Source organism: Protomyctophum parallelum, assembly GCF_964188405.1.
Source record: "Protomyctophum parallelum genome assembly, chromosome: 14".
In the NCBI taxonomy this organism is placed as follows: Eukaryota; Metazoa; Chordata; class Actinopteri; order Myctophiformes; family Myctophidae; genus Protomyctophum; species Protomyctophum parallelum.
The window spans coordinates 15,491,338-15,508,668 of record NC_139709.1 but is presented as its reverse complement, the minus strand read 5'-3'; the positions used below and the strand labels follow the sequence as shown (position 1 = coordinate 15,508,668).

General features: G+C 42.4%; 1 protein-coding gene across 4 annotated transcripts; it reads left to right on the top strand.

Annotated features, from left to right (window-relative positions):
- The first annotated feature begins 11,390 nt into the window (after positions 1-11,390).
- Positions 11,391-16,901, top strand: prpf38b (pre-mRNA processing factor 38B). Of its 4 annotated transcripts, none has more exons than XM_083781655.1 (8): positions 11,391-11,855; positions 12,555-12,623; positions 12,745-12,896; positions 13,011-13,071; positions 13,963-13,980; positions 14,871-15,115; positions 15,646-15,830; positions 15,894-16,901. In XM_083781655.1, the coding sequence occupies exons 1-8, from the start codon at positions 11,613-11,615 to the stop codon at positions 16,445-16,447; spliced, it is 1,527 nt and encodes a 508-aa protein (XP_083637781.1). In that variant the 5' UTR covers positions 11,391-11,612; the 3' UTR covers positions 16,448-16,901. The 4 variants fall into 4 exon arrangements, with proteins under 4 accessions (XP_083637781.1, XP_083637780.1, XP_083637778.1 ...); XM_083781654.1 differs by having other exon boundaries at positions 15,646-15,851; XM_083781652.1 differs by having other exon boundaries at positions 15,646-16,901.
- The last annotated feature ends 430 nt before the right edge of the window (positions 16,902-17,331 follow it).

Sequence of the window (17,331 nt, the reverse complement as noted above, 5' to 3'; positions counted from 1 at the left end):
GTCTCACTTTGTGATCCACCAAGTCACTGTGTAATGTTTACCTCTGTATCCATGCTCTCTTTGCAGTGCCATGTGTTCCTATCATCATCTCGGTAGCTCTCGACTGTATCAGCAACACTGCTGTTGTGTCCTGGACTGCCAGCAAGGGGGCAGTACAGTACTCTGTTTCTGCCTGGAGTAATCAAGGCAATGCCACCTGTCAGTCCTCTGATCTTAGCTGTACTCTTAACATCACTTGTGGCTCCAGCTATGGTGTACACGTGAAGGCTATTAATGACAACTGCTCCAGTGACCCGAGTCAAGCCCTGTCATTCAGCTCAGGTAAGACATGGAGAACATAATGTATGCACACCAAAGACCAAAAACATGCTGCTTTTGAGCTCTTGAGTCTAATCATAATTATCTTCAGAAAGACTGAATGAATGTATTCAAAAGTAGGTAGGATCGATGAATGACTTATATGCTACTGAATGAATTAATACGATAATGGTCGATTCCGGTAGAAGAGGAAAGATGTGTGATCATCGATCTTTTTATTCCATACATAAGTATTTATTATCAACATATTAACACAATTTGTCACCCTTGGGCTTTGCCTCTTCCCAGCCCCGTGTGCCCCAGTGAATGTTAGTACCAGTCTGGCGTGTCCCACCTCTGCCCATGTGTCCTGGGTACAGGACACATGGAGCCACAGTGCCACAGCTTACAATGTGAGTGCAGTGAGTTACGATGGAGAGATACATGGCTGCTCCACCAACGGTACCAGCTGTCAGATATCCAACATGCACTGTGGCCAGAACTATACCGTCACAGTGACACCATATGCTGACTCATGCGTTGGAAAACCCAGCATTCGTCATCACTTCAGTGCAGGTACACCGAGAGAACAACACTTCAAATCTAAAAGCTAGTAGTATGTACTGATCTGAAATACCGGTATCCTGCAGACTAATTTGATTAGACTTATTACAATTTGTTCAACACACTTGTCATTTACTCAGTTGAAGGAAACAAAAATAAGAATCTTTCTTTCTCTCCACTTCTTCCCTCCATCTTTCCAGGTCCCTGCCCCAGTATTTATGTTTCTGTGTCTACAGAATGTGGGGTTAGCACAGTGTCCTGGTCCCCTGTTTCAGGAGCAGACATGTACATAGCAACAGCAATAACACATGATGGACACAACCACACCTGTAACTCAAGCTCTGCAAACTCCTGCTCTTTCACTGATCTACACTGTGGTGAAACCTACTATGTCACTGTTGTAGTTGTTGACAGAGGTTGTCACAGTGAACCAAGTCCAGCTGTGGAACTGAATACAGGTGAGAAGATGTTCACCAAAGACACATGCTGCTGCTCTTGACCTAGCTGTCAGGTCATTTTGCACTGTCGGTTGATTTAATTAAACTGAATGGCTTATAAAATGTAGATATGGATGCACGTGTGACTTGAGTGAAGGAAAGGTCTTACTTTGTAATACTTTGTAAAGGTCTTACTTTGTAATATAGCTGGCAGAAGCCAGCTATATTGTTTCTGTAGCGTGAGTACACCCCCTGGATATGATGTACAAGTACACCCCCTGGACATGACGCTAGGGACTTATCCCCAATCCAACCCTTGATGTTGATTGAGTGCAAAGCAGGGAGACATTGGGTCCCATTTTTTCAGAGTCTTTGGTATGACCCAGCCGGGTATCGAACCCCGACCTCCCAGTCTCAGGGCAGACACCAAGTCACTGTGCAATGTTTAACTCTGTTTCCATCCTCTCTTTGTAGTGCCATGTGTTCCTACCAACGTCCAGGTATATCCTGACTGTATCAGCTTCGCTGCTGTTGTGTCCTGGTCTGCCAGCAAGGGGGCAGTACAGTACTCTGTTTCTGCCTGGAGTAGTCGAGGCAATTCCACCTGCCAGTCCTCTGATCTCAACTGTACTCTTACAAACATCACCTGTGGCTCCAACTACACTGTAGATATCAAGGCTATTAATGGAAACTGCTCCAGTGACCCGAGTCAGACCCTAACATTCAGCACAGGTAAGAAATGGTGAACGTAAATATGGTAAATCAGTAGTTTTGCTAATCTACTCGTAGGTTTTTGACTAGGTTTTTGACTAGAAAAAGATGATGCTGATGGGACAAGGAGTGCTCGTTTTGTTTCTGCAAGGCAGGTGTGTCAACAGCAAGGCCTTGAGGCTCATAGAAATTAGGAACCCCCGAGCGAGCGTTAGGGTTAGAGTTAGGAGAAGGGGTTTACGTTTAGGCTTATATGTTCTGATTGATGTAGAATGTAGATCTTTGGTTTGGTTAGAGCCACCTTTTCCTTAAATTCCTTAATCCATCAGTGAGTTTGCAGAGTTACTAGTCAGTTTGCAAACTCACTGACCTAGTAGGGAATTGTCACATTTACTGTAAGGCTGCTCTTAGTCTCTCCGGTCTAATCATACTCTCTCTCTCTCTTCAGTAAGATTTAAGTGGAATGACTTCATTCAAATGTAGTGATGAATGCTGAATGAATTAAACCCATTATGGGAGACACGAGTAAGGATAAATGAAGTTGTTACTGTGTGTGATTATTGATTTGGAATGTCATTTCATTCTCCACATAATGTAAACTTATATTATGAATATATCAACATAAATTTTTACCCTTTTCTCTTCCCAGCCCCGTGTGCCCCAGTGAGTGTCAGTGCCAGTCTGGCGTGTCCCGACACAGCCCATGTGACCTGGGTAGGAAGCCCCGGTGCCACAGCTTACAATGTGACAGCAGAGCCCCAGCCCCAGAATGGAACTGTTTTTCTTGTTATTATAATTATAATTTTTATAACACCACTAACTGCCAACGGTACCATAACCAGCGCTCACATACCCAACATGCACTGTGGCCAGGACTATATCATCACAGTGACACCATATGCTGACTCGTGTGCTGGGATTCCCAGCTTTCCTTATCACTTCATTGCAGGTACACAGAGAGGACAATACTCCAAATCTAAAAGCTATGTACTGATCTGAAACAGACTTTTTTTTAGCCCCTCCTATGTCCAGCTTTTAGTGTGTGTGCAAACACAAACTTTGTCCTACACAAACATTAAATGCCATTGACAATGAATGGACACTTTTGAGTGTTTGTGTAACCACAAACATTGAAGATGAAGGTGAGGACACAAATTCTGATTGGCCGGAATGAGATGATGTATGATGATGTACGATGATAAGAGAGCCCCCTCACTTCACACGGGGGTGATTTTTGAATAGACTAATTAAAAATGTCTCAATATAAGTTTTATTTGATCAATTCTATGACAGTAATGAACAAAAGATGAAATAGAATAATCTTTCTTTCTCTCTACTTCTTCCCTCCATCTCTCTAGGTCCCTGCCCCCCCAGTAATGTTTCTGTGTCTACAGAATGTGGGGGTAGCACAGTGTCCTGGTTCCCTGTTTCAGGAGCAGACATGTACATAGCAACAGCAACTGCACATGATAACCACACCTGTAACTCAAGCTCTGCAAACTCCTGCTCTTTCACTGATCTACACTGTGGTGAAACCTACTCTGTCAGTGTTGTAGCTGTTGACAGAGGTTGTCACACCGAACCAAGTCCAGCTGTGGAACTGAAAACGGGTGAGAAGATGTTCACCAGAGACACTGTAATGTTGCTTTTGACCTCTTAGGTAATTTTTTCTGTTGAAAGTATACTTATTTACATATAATTTATGCAAATATATGAATGTATGTCTGAAATCAGTAAAGGGACAAAGGAAAGAATAAGCATCACCACAATAGAATAACCAACCCACAATGTTAAGTCATTTAGCAATTCGGAATGCATAAACAACTTATCATTCCACTCCAACCTTGTACTTTTACATTTACATTACATTTAGCTTCATGGTGTTTTGGAGCAATCATAGTATTGCTGTGTAATGTTAAACTCTATATCCATCCTCTCTTTGTAGTGCCATGTGTTCCTACCAACATCCAGGTATATCCTGACTGCATCAGAAACACTGCTGTTGTGTCCTGGTCTGCAAGCAAGGGGGCAGTACAGTACTCTGTTTCTGCCTGGAGTAATCATGGCAGTTCCATCCACCAGTCCTCTGAACTCAACTGTACTCTTACAAGCTTCACATGTGGCACCAATTACAGTGTAGCTGTCAAGGCTATTAATGGCAAGTGCTCCAGTGAACCAAGTCAGGCCCTGGTATTCAGCTCAGGTAAGAGATTGAGAATGCACATACATAGGCCCGCACACAGAGCAAAAACAGTCACACAAAATACTGTCATTTTATCACGGTGGCAGTAAAAAAACACTGGGTTTTTTTTGGCAGTAGTTTTTTACTAAAAAACATAGTTTTTTACTGCCACCTCTAGATTATCAGTTGAATTAAAACCGGTCCACTCTTTTATCCAGTCCCTTGCCCACCACAGGATGTATATGCTTGGGTGAACTGTTCGTCTGATGGCATGGGGGTTTCCTGGAATCCCAGTTCAGATGCCCTCTACTACACGGCTCTTGCCACTGGCGGCGGAAGTCTTTTCACATGCACGTCTTCCGACGACACATGTTTCATCGAGGATCTGCCCTGTGGGAATACTTTCTCTCTACAAGTCATGGCTCACACAGAATACTGTGACAGCCGGCTCAGTCTACCAGTCAACGTCTCATCAGGTAAGGGCACGGTCATGCCACAAAGTATCTCTGAATACTTTCGTTCATTTTAGTAAGTGATGAATCACGTTTGCATGTCAAAACTCTTAATCATCTAACCTTTTAGCCCGTCACCCAAAACTGAAATTCTCTCCCCCGGACCTAAACTAGTGAAAATAGCAGATCAACAAGCTTGTATCGCGTTGTGAGCTTGTAGATTGGCTATTTTCACTACTACTTAAATATTTGTTTTCTAATTTAATTAATTTCTTTCTTCATGAAATTACTGAAAGAAAAACAAACAATGTATATATATATTTTTCAAAACGCCACTGAGCAATTCCACTGAAGTGAATAGTGGGGGGCAGGGCTATCGCTCCTCAATACGTTCTCTAGATTATATTATAGCTCTATGGTTCAGACGAACCAGTGATATATTCTAACCAACCATACTGCCTCCCGTGTGCATTCTCCAGCTCCTAGCCAGCCCCAAGGCCTCCGTGTCTTCTTGGACTGCCTGACCAACACGGCCACCGTATCGTGGGACGAGGCCTCACTGGCAGAGATGTACACAGTGACGGCCGTGGGTGGAGACCACACCACAAACTGCACTACTTCTACCAGCACCACCTGCATGGTGGATGATGACCTGGCCTGTGGTGTCCTCTATACGTTCTCCGTCACCGCCACCAACAGTCTGTGTGACAGTCGTCCTAGTTCCACCATCCAGTTACAGACAGGTAACATCCCCACAGAACTCTGCTTTCTCTGCACGGAAATATACACATGAACACACACACGCAAACACAGTGGTTCCCAAACTTCTCAGGTCGAGACTACGTGAAAATAGCAGATCTACAAGCTCATAACGTGTCGCTTCGCGCCACGTTGCGACCTTGTTATTTTATGGAATATCATAGATTTATTTGTTTCTTTTGTTTCTTTTTTTAATGTTTTAAATATACCGTATATCTTTTTTAAATGTAGGAAAATAAATTTTACTTTTTACTTGAGTCGTGACTCGTGACCCATACAAATTTTGGAAACTACAGAGTAGAGCACTATAGAGTAGAGTCAGTAGACCATCCTTTTAAGTGTAACCTGTAGATCTTCTTCCCTTTAGCTCCATGCCAACCAGTCAACCTCTTAGTTGAATACAACTGTGCCAGCCAGTTGGCACTACTGTCCTGGACTCCTGCCACTGATGATGATGTGGAATACTTTGGCTGTGCCCAGGATGACAGCGGCAACATGCTGTGCTGTGACAGCTTGGACACAAACTGCACCATAGAGAGTGTTCAGTGTGGAATCTATTACAACTTCACTGTACTGGCCTCAGATGGGATATGCAACGGTTCTGTCAGTGACACAATGCGGATGGGAACAGGTAGACAATCTAACAGTTGATCTTGTTTCTCAAACACTTGCTGGGCCATTCAATATGTTTCATTTTATGGTTTAGAAACAGATATTTTTACTGGATTATGCAATATTCACACTTTCCATCCAAAAACCTTGATGACAGCTGATGTACCGTATTAACGGCGCGACGCGTGTTTAATCACCCTGAAGGTGATTTATCTATCAACAATGACCACCCAGCCATACATTATCCCTCTACTTAATACACAAATTAATAAATTGACCCAAAAGTGACAACAAAACATTTCCTTGCTTATGGTAATTGAAGTATTCCAAGTTGGCCCCGCAGAGTAAGCACAACGAGTCGCCTCGGAAACAAGGAAGTGAGTGTTGATTTAAATGGAAAAACAAATTGAGTACTGCATTGTCTATTTCTCGCTTCAAATGTTTTCAAAAACATTCTCGAAAGCATGTTGTTTAGTTAAATGACATTGTGTGTTAGTTTACATGGCTGTCATGTTGGGTACAGCATAAAATCCCAGCAGCGTAGCGGCTGCATCCAGGTGCTCCGAGCCTTTGATTAGACATCAGTCTGTTATAGAGCGGAAAATAACACACCGCTGAATTTGACGACTGACCAATCAGAATCAAGCATACAACCAAGCCGTGTAATAATAAGTAATAACCACTCTCTCCTTTAGCTCCCTGTCCTCCAGACAGTGTACAGGTTCAGCTGTTGCCACAGCAGTTGCAGCGCCAGGTTCTGCGCTTCAGCTGGACAGAGGTCCCCTGTTCAGATGTCCAGTACCTGCTGACCGTGACGGGAAGTCTTTATGGAGACAACGAGATGTTGTTCGACCTCTCGTCCGCTTGGACAGCCTCGACTGCCTATGAGATTCCCCTGCCCTGTAGTTCATCTTACGTCTCCAGTGTGGGAAGCAGGACCTGCGGTGGCAACAGCGCCCGATTAAGGACTATCAGCGGAACTTCAGGTACCGCCGGTGCATTGAGGATGTACAGCGTGTGTATTAGCTGTTGTTCAAAAGCCTCTTTGTGCATTTATGGATGGATTGTGCTGCTCAGGCAGATTTATCGCTCATATTATTTACTTATAAATATCATGTTGATGTTTATCATATAACATCCATTCCACTCTCTCCCCAGCTCCTTGTCCTCCAACAGGAGTGACGTACAGCGGTGACATCTCCTCTGCCACAGTCTCATGGAATGCTTCTGCACATGCCGTCACATACAAGGTGTATGATGACAGCGTCCCACCAAAGTCCTTGATGTGCAGCACAGGCAGCCTGACCTGCTTCATAACCAATATCCAGTCCAGTCACCTGGTCGTCACAGCCAGCAACGAAGGAGGGGAGAGTGGAGGAACACGTGTCACATCTGGTACGCACCTTTGTTCACATTCATGTTAAGAATGCTTAGGCCCTGTACACTGGTCCTGGAGACCAAGACCACTGCTAGTTTTCTGTTTTGCCATATAGTTTCACATGGTGTTTAGGTAGAATTAGTCCCCGAGAAGACCGGGGATGAGATCAGCTGTTTCACAATATATCACTTAAACAAAAGTCAAATTGCAAAACTTATGTGATCTCTGTTCTCTACACTCACAAAGATGAATAGAAGGAGATATCTTTGACTGTGACACATCTGTTGACTGTTGACTGCGTCGTTGGCCATGGACATCACCTGTAAACCTCAGGTACTGGTGCTGTGGAAGGAAAGAGCTTCATCTTCACTGACCTGCTGAACGCAGACGAAACCTGAACCCATGAACCTACTTCAATGCTGTATGTGTTAAAACAGGTTAAGGGGGGTCTTCTGAAGATCAGCTGTGTAGAACAGGAGATCTGCATTTACAGTTTGCAAATAGTGCAGTGGTACGTTTGGTGCTAAAAAGATAAAACAAAAAGCTCTAAGGGCTTGTTTCAATTTGTGGTCCTGTGTCTTCGAGACATTTAAAAACATACAATATCATACAGGACCTCATCAACACTAGTCGCAATTAAACATATACTGTAGTACAGTAAACAATTTCTGGTGTTAAGATTAGACTTTAGTACTATTAAATTGAAGACAGAGAGGTGTTCCTTTATGGCACTGTTTCAGAAACCAGAATGGTTGTGTAAGCATCCCAAAGCCAAGTTTCCACAACATGTCTCAAGGTTATATAGAACAGCGGTTCCAAAACTTTTGAACCCTAACCCAAAGGAGAAATCAGTTGTTTGCTCGGGACTCAAACTAGTGTTTGTTTTCTAATTTATGGAATTACTTACTGATTTTATTTAACTTTTTTTTCATGAAATGGGGAGGGTGTGGGTGGCGTAATTAGAAATAATAATAAAAAACTAAATGTAGGAAACTAAAAATAAATATAGCCCCCCACTAATGAGTCAACTCAAGACCCATACAGATGTGTCCACGACCCACAAATGGGTCCCTACCCAGTGTTTTAGAACCAGGGATATAGAATATCTATAGAATATATATATATTGGGATTTCACCACAAGGTGTAAAGGGTTAGGGTTGTAGATCTGTTCCAAATATACTCACACGGAATTTTCCTCTATGCTTGAAGAAAATATAGTATATAATTAATTACGATATATGTGGGTAAACAGTGTGAATGTTTTATATTTGTGTGTTTTCATACTTTTATACAATTACTGTTTTGTAAATGTAGATGTTATAAAAGAAGTCTATTCATAAAAAGTCATATCAGGCAGTGTTTTCCAGGTGCAGAATGTGATTATGAAAGTGTTTAACTTTGACATTGTATATTTAACAATATTGAAATGTACTCCAATAAAGCAAATGAAAAATATGTACATTTGTCATTCTCTCATCAAAAATCGTTGACATTATGCCGTTTTGCCCTCAGTGTCCGCTAGAAGCGTTTTTCAAGTCTAATATTTTCGGTGATGAGGTGACAACATGACGTCACTGAGACGCGGTGAAGAGCAAACCACTGCTCTCCCGAACCCTTCTCTCTGTTTTTACTCACCAACGCTCCATGTTATATTACAGCTCCGGTGGTCACCTCACCTCACCACAGAAAATGTATAGGTATATGTATAGGCCTAGAAATTTGTTGCACCGAATATTGTAAATAGGCGAATAGGCAGAAAATATATAATAGTGTATGCAATTAATGCATTCAAAAGAGCTGAATAAATGTTTTATGGACCCATAATAGTGATTATTATTCAAGTTAAGTTTTGCCATAACCATTTCTTTTGCCATAAATCAGGTAGCTTTAAGGTACGGCCATGACAGCAATGGTAGGAAAAAAGATATATAATATTAATCATCATCGTATGATTAATCAAACCGATGCAGATGAATCTAAAAACAACTAAAATTGGCCGATACCGATGTGTTTGTCGATTAATGTCCCATCACTAATTGATAGATATAATGCACATAGTATTATGATTGATTGAATACCCAGGTGCTTGTGTACTGAAACGTGTAATCTGATTGATTGATTGAAATATTTATTAACAGTTTGTAGAATTTACAGTACATTTTAAGCACAAACTCAATACAAAGACTGTCAACTGTGAGTGGACGACCCAATTAAGCATTACACTTGTTTACAACAGGGTCCACATTGTTCAATTCATCAAAACATTTAAAGACATACAGACATTTAGAGACATACAAATAGACATTTCTATGTAGCTAAAGTACAGAACAGGAATTCATCATATGGGAAGCAAAAAAGGGAAAAGATACAATATACAGTGAGGGAAAATGGGGGGGGGGGGGGGATTCAGATTTTACAGAGGCCAGTTTCGAATTGCAGCCATCCGTAGGTGCCCTTTGAGAGCGGTTTTGAAGGAGTCAAGGGATTCACATGTCTTAATGACTGTTGGTAGGGCGTTCCACATTTTGGTGGCATAGGAGCGAAAATAATTTAGTCCCTTGTTTGTGCCGAATCTGGGTTGTACATGGTTTGTTGCACTCCCTCTGGTGTTGTGGGTGTGGACTTCGTTTACATTAAGGAAGTATTTAGACAGGTACATGGGTATCTTGGTGGTGTATCGAATCTTGTGGACCAGACCCATTGCAAGATGCTGTACTCTGTCGTCGACCCTAAGCCATCCCAGCCTGTCAAAGTGGGCAGGGGTGAGGTGGGTTCGGGGGGTGAGGCCAAGTAGGAGCCTGACCAGTTTGTTTTGGGAGGTCTGGAGCCTTGTTTTAAGGGCCTTTGAGGTGCTGTGGTACCAAGAGGTGGATGCATAGTCAAAGAAACCTTGTACGAGGGCTCCTGTTAAGGTCTTCAGGGTGTTTTTGCTGACCAGTGAGGAGATCCTGTAAAGGAATCTTGTTCTTTGATTGACTTTTTTGATTACGTTGGTGGCCATTTTATCACCGGAAAGATTGGCCTCCAGGATGGAACCTAGGTAGGTAATTTCATCTTTTCGTGTGATAATATTGTCACCCACTCTAACCAAGAAGCCATCTGCCTTGCTGAGTTTACTATTTGATCTAACATAGCCTACATGATTAGGCCTACCCTTTTCCACCAAGATATATAAATAGTAGTACTAGTACTAAATTATCCTCACAGTGAAGTGAGTCAGGAGGTATTCTGAGCTTGTATTTCGAAAATAACTGGCATACTGGACTGGATACCTTACATAACGTTACGTAGCCTACTTTCTAGTACAGTTGGTCGAATGCATAGGTTGAATGACGTACATTAACAAGTTACGTTTTGTTTTTTTGCACTTACCGCTCCAGCGACAGAATCCCATAGCCTGTAGGGACGACCGCGCTGTGATTGGATAATTATGGTGGCCAGCAACCGCTGAAGATTCCGATAGGTAAAAACGGTCGCTTGACAACCACCTACCCAATCACGTCGCTACCAGTGCCGTCCACCACTGTCTCTACGGATGATGGGATATCCACTACCAACAGTGTTGCCATGTACACTTATTATAAGCGACTTTGGGCTTGTTTACTGTGAAGTTGCTTGTAAAGTAGTAATTATTATTAATAGTAGTTGCGGGTTTTTGGGCTTGTTTCCTAGTGTTGTTTAAACCAGGGTTTCTTATTTTCAAGACAAGCAGCCCACATTAATATAGATTTGTCTGCGGACCCCCATCAGAAAATTTAAAATATAGGCCTACCCCCATTATCCCCATACAATATTTGTGTTGTTAAAATGTTTTAAATGGCTAAAAAAGAAAGAAAAAGAAAAGCAGATCTGCGACGCGTTGTGAGCAAATAGCATATGTACCGACATGTACCCGAAGGATTCGCTTCTTTTGGACTTGTTTTCGTAGACCGGTTTGCTTCTTTCTCTTGCAAAACCTGGCAACATTGCTCCTCCACTAGTACTCAGTGCAGCATCCGCCGCGTTGTTGACGCTACCTCCTCTTCAGAACAGAGAACAACCACCATCTATTTTTACGACGGCGGGAAGTCGGGAACAATTCATTGATCGCACACACACGTTAATTAAACAACGTCCCCTCGAGATTTCCGACACCGTCGACGATTGAACATCGATGGGGTTCTAAATCGGAGCTACAGCGGACAGTGGAAGCTTTAGGAAGCGGCGTGGCCCGTGGTGGATGATCCATCCATACAGCCACACAATAATGGCTAACGTCGGGAATCAGCAGATAGCACAGGCCGTTACCATTAGCAAGCCGCCCGGCGCTAAACATGGCAACGTATTGCCCCTGTGGGGCAACGAGAAGACCATGAACCTGAACCCGATGATTCTCACCAACGTGCTGTCCTCCCCTTACTTCAAAGTGCAACTGTACGAGCTCAAGACCTACCACGAGGTTGTGGACGAGATCTATTTCAAGGTAGCACAAGTTCTAGCTGGTCGACATCTCCCTCTCGGCTAGTTCATGCTAGCTAGCATGCTAACGAGGTGGTGTTGTTGGTTAAATGCAGCTAATGGTTAGCAACCTCGCTAATGTTGCTGTAAATAAAGTACAGGCGAAATTACAGTATAACTATAGGGAAGGAAGAATGTGATTTACAAAACCCTAGATTTGCAACTATATTCGTGTATGTTATGTAACGTTATTATATGTGTGTGTGGCTGTGTGTGTGTGTGTGCGCGCGCGCTTGTGCGGTGCACATAAAACAAAACTTGAGGTCCAAGTCTAGTTAGCAGGCATATAAACTGTAAACAGGATGGTCTTCCTTTAAATAAATAGTGTAATGGCCTACTTTATTTGAATTTGTAATTATTATTTTTCTATTTATATCTTCTTCCTGGGTGCATCTGTGTTTATTCCTAACATGTTAAAGGCAGTGGTGAACTGGTGATAACAGTCTGTTAGCATAATGACCTAATCTGTCTTGAGAGATGAAAGAAACATGAATTGCTACACTCAACATGATGCTTCATTGCTTTGAGTAGGCAATATTGTACGTTGAATGCTGGTTTCTTTATGCTGTAGCCTCTAAGGCACAGGTAGTTTTTCTTTTTTTTCCTTTTCTTTTTTCTTTGCAGCCTGTTTATTGCGTAAATGTAATGATTCCCCACTTCACAGGTGACTCACGTCGAGCCTTGGGAAAAGGGTAGTAGAAAGACTGCGGGCCAAACTGGAATGTGCGGAGGGGTAAGTTAGAAGTACGTGCTTTCTGCCCTTGCTCCAAATCTTTACTTGTTTGGGGATACATTAAGATTAATTAACCCCAAAGTATTATCAAACTCATGATCCTTTTGACATTTTTTAACAGGTGCGTGGAGTCGGCACAGGGGGTATTGTTTCGACCGCCTTCTGTCTACTCTACAAACTGTTCACCCTCAAGCTGACAAGAAAGCAGGTGATGGGCCTGATAACTCACACCGACTCGCCCTACATCAGAGCACTTGGCTTCATGTACATAAGGTATTGTGCTTTTTATGTTTTGGAATAACATTACCATGTCCACTTTGTACTCTTGGATGTCCTTTTGGTTTCATTGGTCATTGCTCATACGCCGCTGCTCTCGTTTCCAAACAGATACACTCAGCCCCCTCCAGATTTGGTGGACTGGTATGATGGCTTCCTGGATGATGAGGAGGTATGTCGCCACGGGTAATAATTTAACATTTCTTCTTATATCAAGTGTAACAACACAGGAATTGCATGACACCACGTTTCAAAGCTGTCCCCACTCCCACACCGTTGTGATGCTCATAGCTGATTTTTCACCTTTGCCTTCATTTGGCTTAAAGTGCCAAAACCGTAATCTCGTCTTCTAGACGTCTTTGCAATGAGTGCCAAGGCCTCAAGACGTAATTAAAAATAAATATATATATATATATATATTCTTTTTTTTACAATTCTTTTCTTTACACTTAAAAAAAAAAACGCCCTCTCTTTTTTTTTATAATGGGAGAATTGGCACTCAGAGCCTAAACTGGTGACCACCAGGTGGCACTGAAGGAGTTTTGTCCCCCAGTTCCAGTCCTCTAAAGTCGAGTAGTTAGTTACTTGCTCACTACTGCAGCACTGCCGTTTTTCTTACCAGGGTAAGTAATAAGTACATACGTGATGCAGAGTACATTTTATAAGCCAATGTGGTCTGAAATTGATTAATTTAATACTTTATTAGACATGTAAACAGCACAAGGTACAGTCAGACATTTGAGCTAAAAGGATAACACAAAAAGTCCTGGGGACTTGTTTTCATTGTGGTCTTATAAATGAAGGCATGCCCACTTGACTGTCTTTGACAATATATCAGGACTTGTTGCACAACACTATACTTGTATGTAAGCATACACATAACGGACATCACACTCACATTACAACCATTACATTTATTTTGTTTGGTTTTTTAATATATGAAAGCTAATTTGAATACCAGGCTGTTGCAACCAGGCCTAATTTCATGTTCTAATGCAATATATTTGAACTGATCATATGACGATCCTACCCAACTGGCTAATTCCCCTGTTCTTTTCTTTAGATGCCCAATGTGCAGCAGGTGAATTGGATATTGTATCTCAGCACTGTTGGTTTGCGTGTGTGAGTGCAAAACGGCTGTTCTCTACCATATACAAATTGATTTACTGTTCAACTGGTGTGCAATTACCTATCTGCTCCAATCTGTACTTACACTGTGGGCTAGTTTTTCTACATAGCAGCTGTCTAAATGGGTCATTTTGCTGGAGGAAGACAAGGTTTTCCCCATCCCTTCTTTCTTCGGCAGAATGGGGTTGTCTTTTTTTATGCACACCCCTTCCCTTCATTTCTGGTGTTAATTACCGGAGGGATGGACCTTGAATAAAATATACTAGAATATTTAAAAATCACTATAGACCAATCCATGAAGCGGTGCCCTGGTACTGCAGGTGTACCATTAAGCACAGCTTTAGTTTACGCCTCAGCACTGATTAGCTACACCTGGCATACAGGTCACTGTTCCATGGATTTGTGTATTTTGGCTATGTCATAATGGGCAAAAAAAAATCTACTAGATTAACGTTTTGTTGCGGTTTTTGGAATAGGGCATACATAGTTAAACTTCAAAGTTGAAAATGAAACGACAGCAATAATTGCATCACATTAGTGCCCACTTTGTAAATACAGAAACCGGGGACAGCCAGCCAGCCAGTCAGTTCAGATAAGACGAAACGCTTTGGCCGTTATTTCTCTTTCATGTAGAATTTACACTGCATATTTTTTATTGAAGTATGAAATATTAAGCTAGATGAACAGAGGTGAAGGTTCAGTACTTGGTCATCACACATTTGGATTCAAGGCAAGAATTAATCGAAAAGGGAACCAGTGAGCTTGGTTGAACAATTTTAGTTGTTTGCTGACGTCTTTATAGTAAGTTTCACATGGCTCATCCTTGTCTTCTCTATCCCCCAGGAACTTGACGTAAAGGCCGGAGGTGGCTGTGTCATGTCTATCGGGGAGATGCTGCGCTCCTACCTGACCAAACTGGAGTGGTTCTCCACTCTGTTCCCCCGTATCCCGGTGCCTGTGCAGAAGATGATCGACCAGCAGATGAAGGCCCGACCTCGCAAGGTCCCCGAGAAGGAGGTGCAAGAGGAGGAGGAGCAGCCCGTAGCTACGGAAACGGGGAGGCCAGCAGAGCGCCCCCACCGCTCCAGGTAAGCCACAAAAGAACCGATTGAGAATGAACATTCATAACCTAGAAAACAAAAATATACACTCCTTTTCTTCACACACCTGATGAGAACATGGGACATTTTCATTGTAAAACAAGCATTTTAATTGGACTTGACATCATAGAAGCAAAGGATTAATCATGTAATATTTATGAAAGACTATGAAAAAGAGAGATGAGTTGTCTCTGTTTCAGAGGCAGATCTAGTGGGAGCACAGATTCTATTGCACCTGTTGGGGCATAACCAATTCAAACCCAATATCAAGAAAGTTTACAAAATTTTAAGAAAGGACAGAAATTTGGTTTGAAACTAATTTGTAAATATTCAGATTATTGAGTCTTGGAAATGGCTTCAATGGAAGATAGTGTTCGCCATGCATTGCACAGGATTGCATTTTATGACCGTACAGAAATGGGTACCACCGTCATATTGAGTTGGCTTGACACCAGACGGCGGTAGCAATAAATTAATTTGTATGGACCACTCTTACTAGTGTTATCCTCTTCCATCAGGACTCCCAGACGGACACCAAGCCCCAGGAGATCGCCCAAACGGTCGAGGAGCAGAAGCCACCACCGTGAACGAGAACGCCACGGTCCCAGCTTTGACCGCGAGCTGGAGAGGGAGCGTGACAGACAGAGAAAGGAGAGGGAAGGTACTGGAAAGGAGAGGGAAGGTACTGGAAAGGAGAGGGAAGGTACTGGAAAGGAGAGGGAAGGTACTGGTAAGGAGAGAGAAGGTACTGGTAAGGAGAGAGAAGGTACTGGTAGGGACAGGGAGAGGGTGGAGAGAGGAGGGGACAGAGGGAAACGGCGGTCACGCAGCACAGAGAGGAACCAAGATCGAAGAGAGCGCCGCAAAAGTTGCAGTGGCAGCCGGGAGCGAAAGATCGAGCGCAGAGACAAAGAGAGGGACGGAGGGGAGAACGACAAGAGCAGGAAGAAGGACAGGGATCACCATAAAGAGCATAAAGGCAGTGACAGGGAAAGGTCCAGGGACAAGAAGAGCAGGGTGGAGACTGACGAACGCAGACACAAAGACGACAGGGAAAGGCACAGGGAGGAGAAAAAGGCCAAGCTCTCCAGCCGGAGTAAGAGCAGCGAGAAGAGGCACAAGGGCAGCAGAACAGAAGGCCCAGAGGAGAAGAGCAGGAGAAAGGAAAGTCACAGCCGAGAGAAGGACAGGGACAGAGAGGCAGAACATCGCTCTCACAAACGCAGCCGCAGCAAAGATAAGAGCCATCGGCAGCGAGAGTCCAATAATGAGCACGGTAAACACAGTGAACGCCCAAGCATCGACAAAGCATCCCCTTAATGCAATATCATTTTCTACGCCCCCTGTTTCTCTCTTTCTCTTCCATTTCTACTCGATCGTAGGCTGTCACTTGTGTTGAAGGAGCTGAAATGTTAGCACGACAATTCGACAAAACACCTGTATGTCTACTTTGGCCAATGCAATGTTTTGTGTTGAATTTCCTATGCCTTTCTCACCTCTCACTCTAGACCATTGTTAGTCAACAGGGATTTGAAACGAAAGGCATTTTAATTTTCTAATGGCTCGTTTGTTTTTGGGTTTGTTAATTTTGTTTTCACCCTTGAAGTTTCTTGGCTTTGTACATAAATGGATCTGAATGTTTAAATCCTCTAGAGCAGCCTGTGGGGGATCAGTTTGTACCATGCAGTGAGCCCTGCTGACATTGTGTTATTGTGACATTGGGTTATTGCTCTGTTGTATTTTGTTTTCTAATAAAAAAAAATGAAAAAACCAATGAACTTTTACTTAAGGACTCGTGTCAGATTAATGTAACCCATTTAGAACTGTTGTAATTGATACGTTATACCTTTAAATCCGGGATCTACCTCTGTCATTCGTTGTTGCTATACATGTAGCAATGGCATTGTTTTTAGAACTAGTCACTAGACAGTTTTCTGAAAACCTTCAAATTCTACACAGACTAGTGTGTAAATGTTAAATTGATGGGAGGAAAAAAATACATCTCTTGGTTCATTTTCAGTTTTATTTGAGAATATTGCATATACATTCATGAGGCTGAATATAAACATTCTCTGTACAACTGTACCTTTTATGTATAGTTATATACACTTTACAAAAGTGAATATGAATATAAAAATATAAAATTGTCAAATATAAAACATTACGCACATTATACAGAAAATATACAATTTTACATTTTTGTT

Excerpts from the sequence above, each read along its gene's own strand:
- prpf38b (XM_083781652.1), top strand. The coding sequence starts at position 11,613 with ATGATCCATCCATACAGCCACACAATAATGGCTAACGTCGGGAATCAG. Across the intron at positions 12,624-12,744 it reads AAACTGGAATGTGCGGAGGG|GTGCGTGGAGTCGGCACAGG; the intron begins GTAAGTTAGAAG and ends ATTTTTTAACAG. Across the intron at positions 15,116-15,645 it reads GAGCGCCCCCACCGCTCCAG|GACTCCCAGACGGACACCAA; the intron begins GTAAGCCACAAA and ends CTCTTCCATCAG.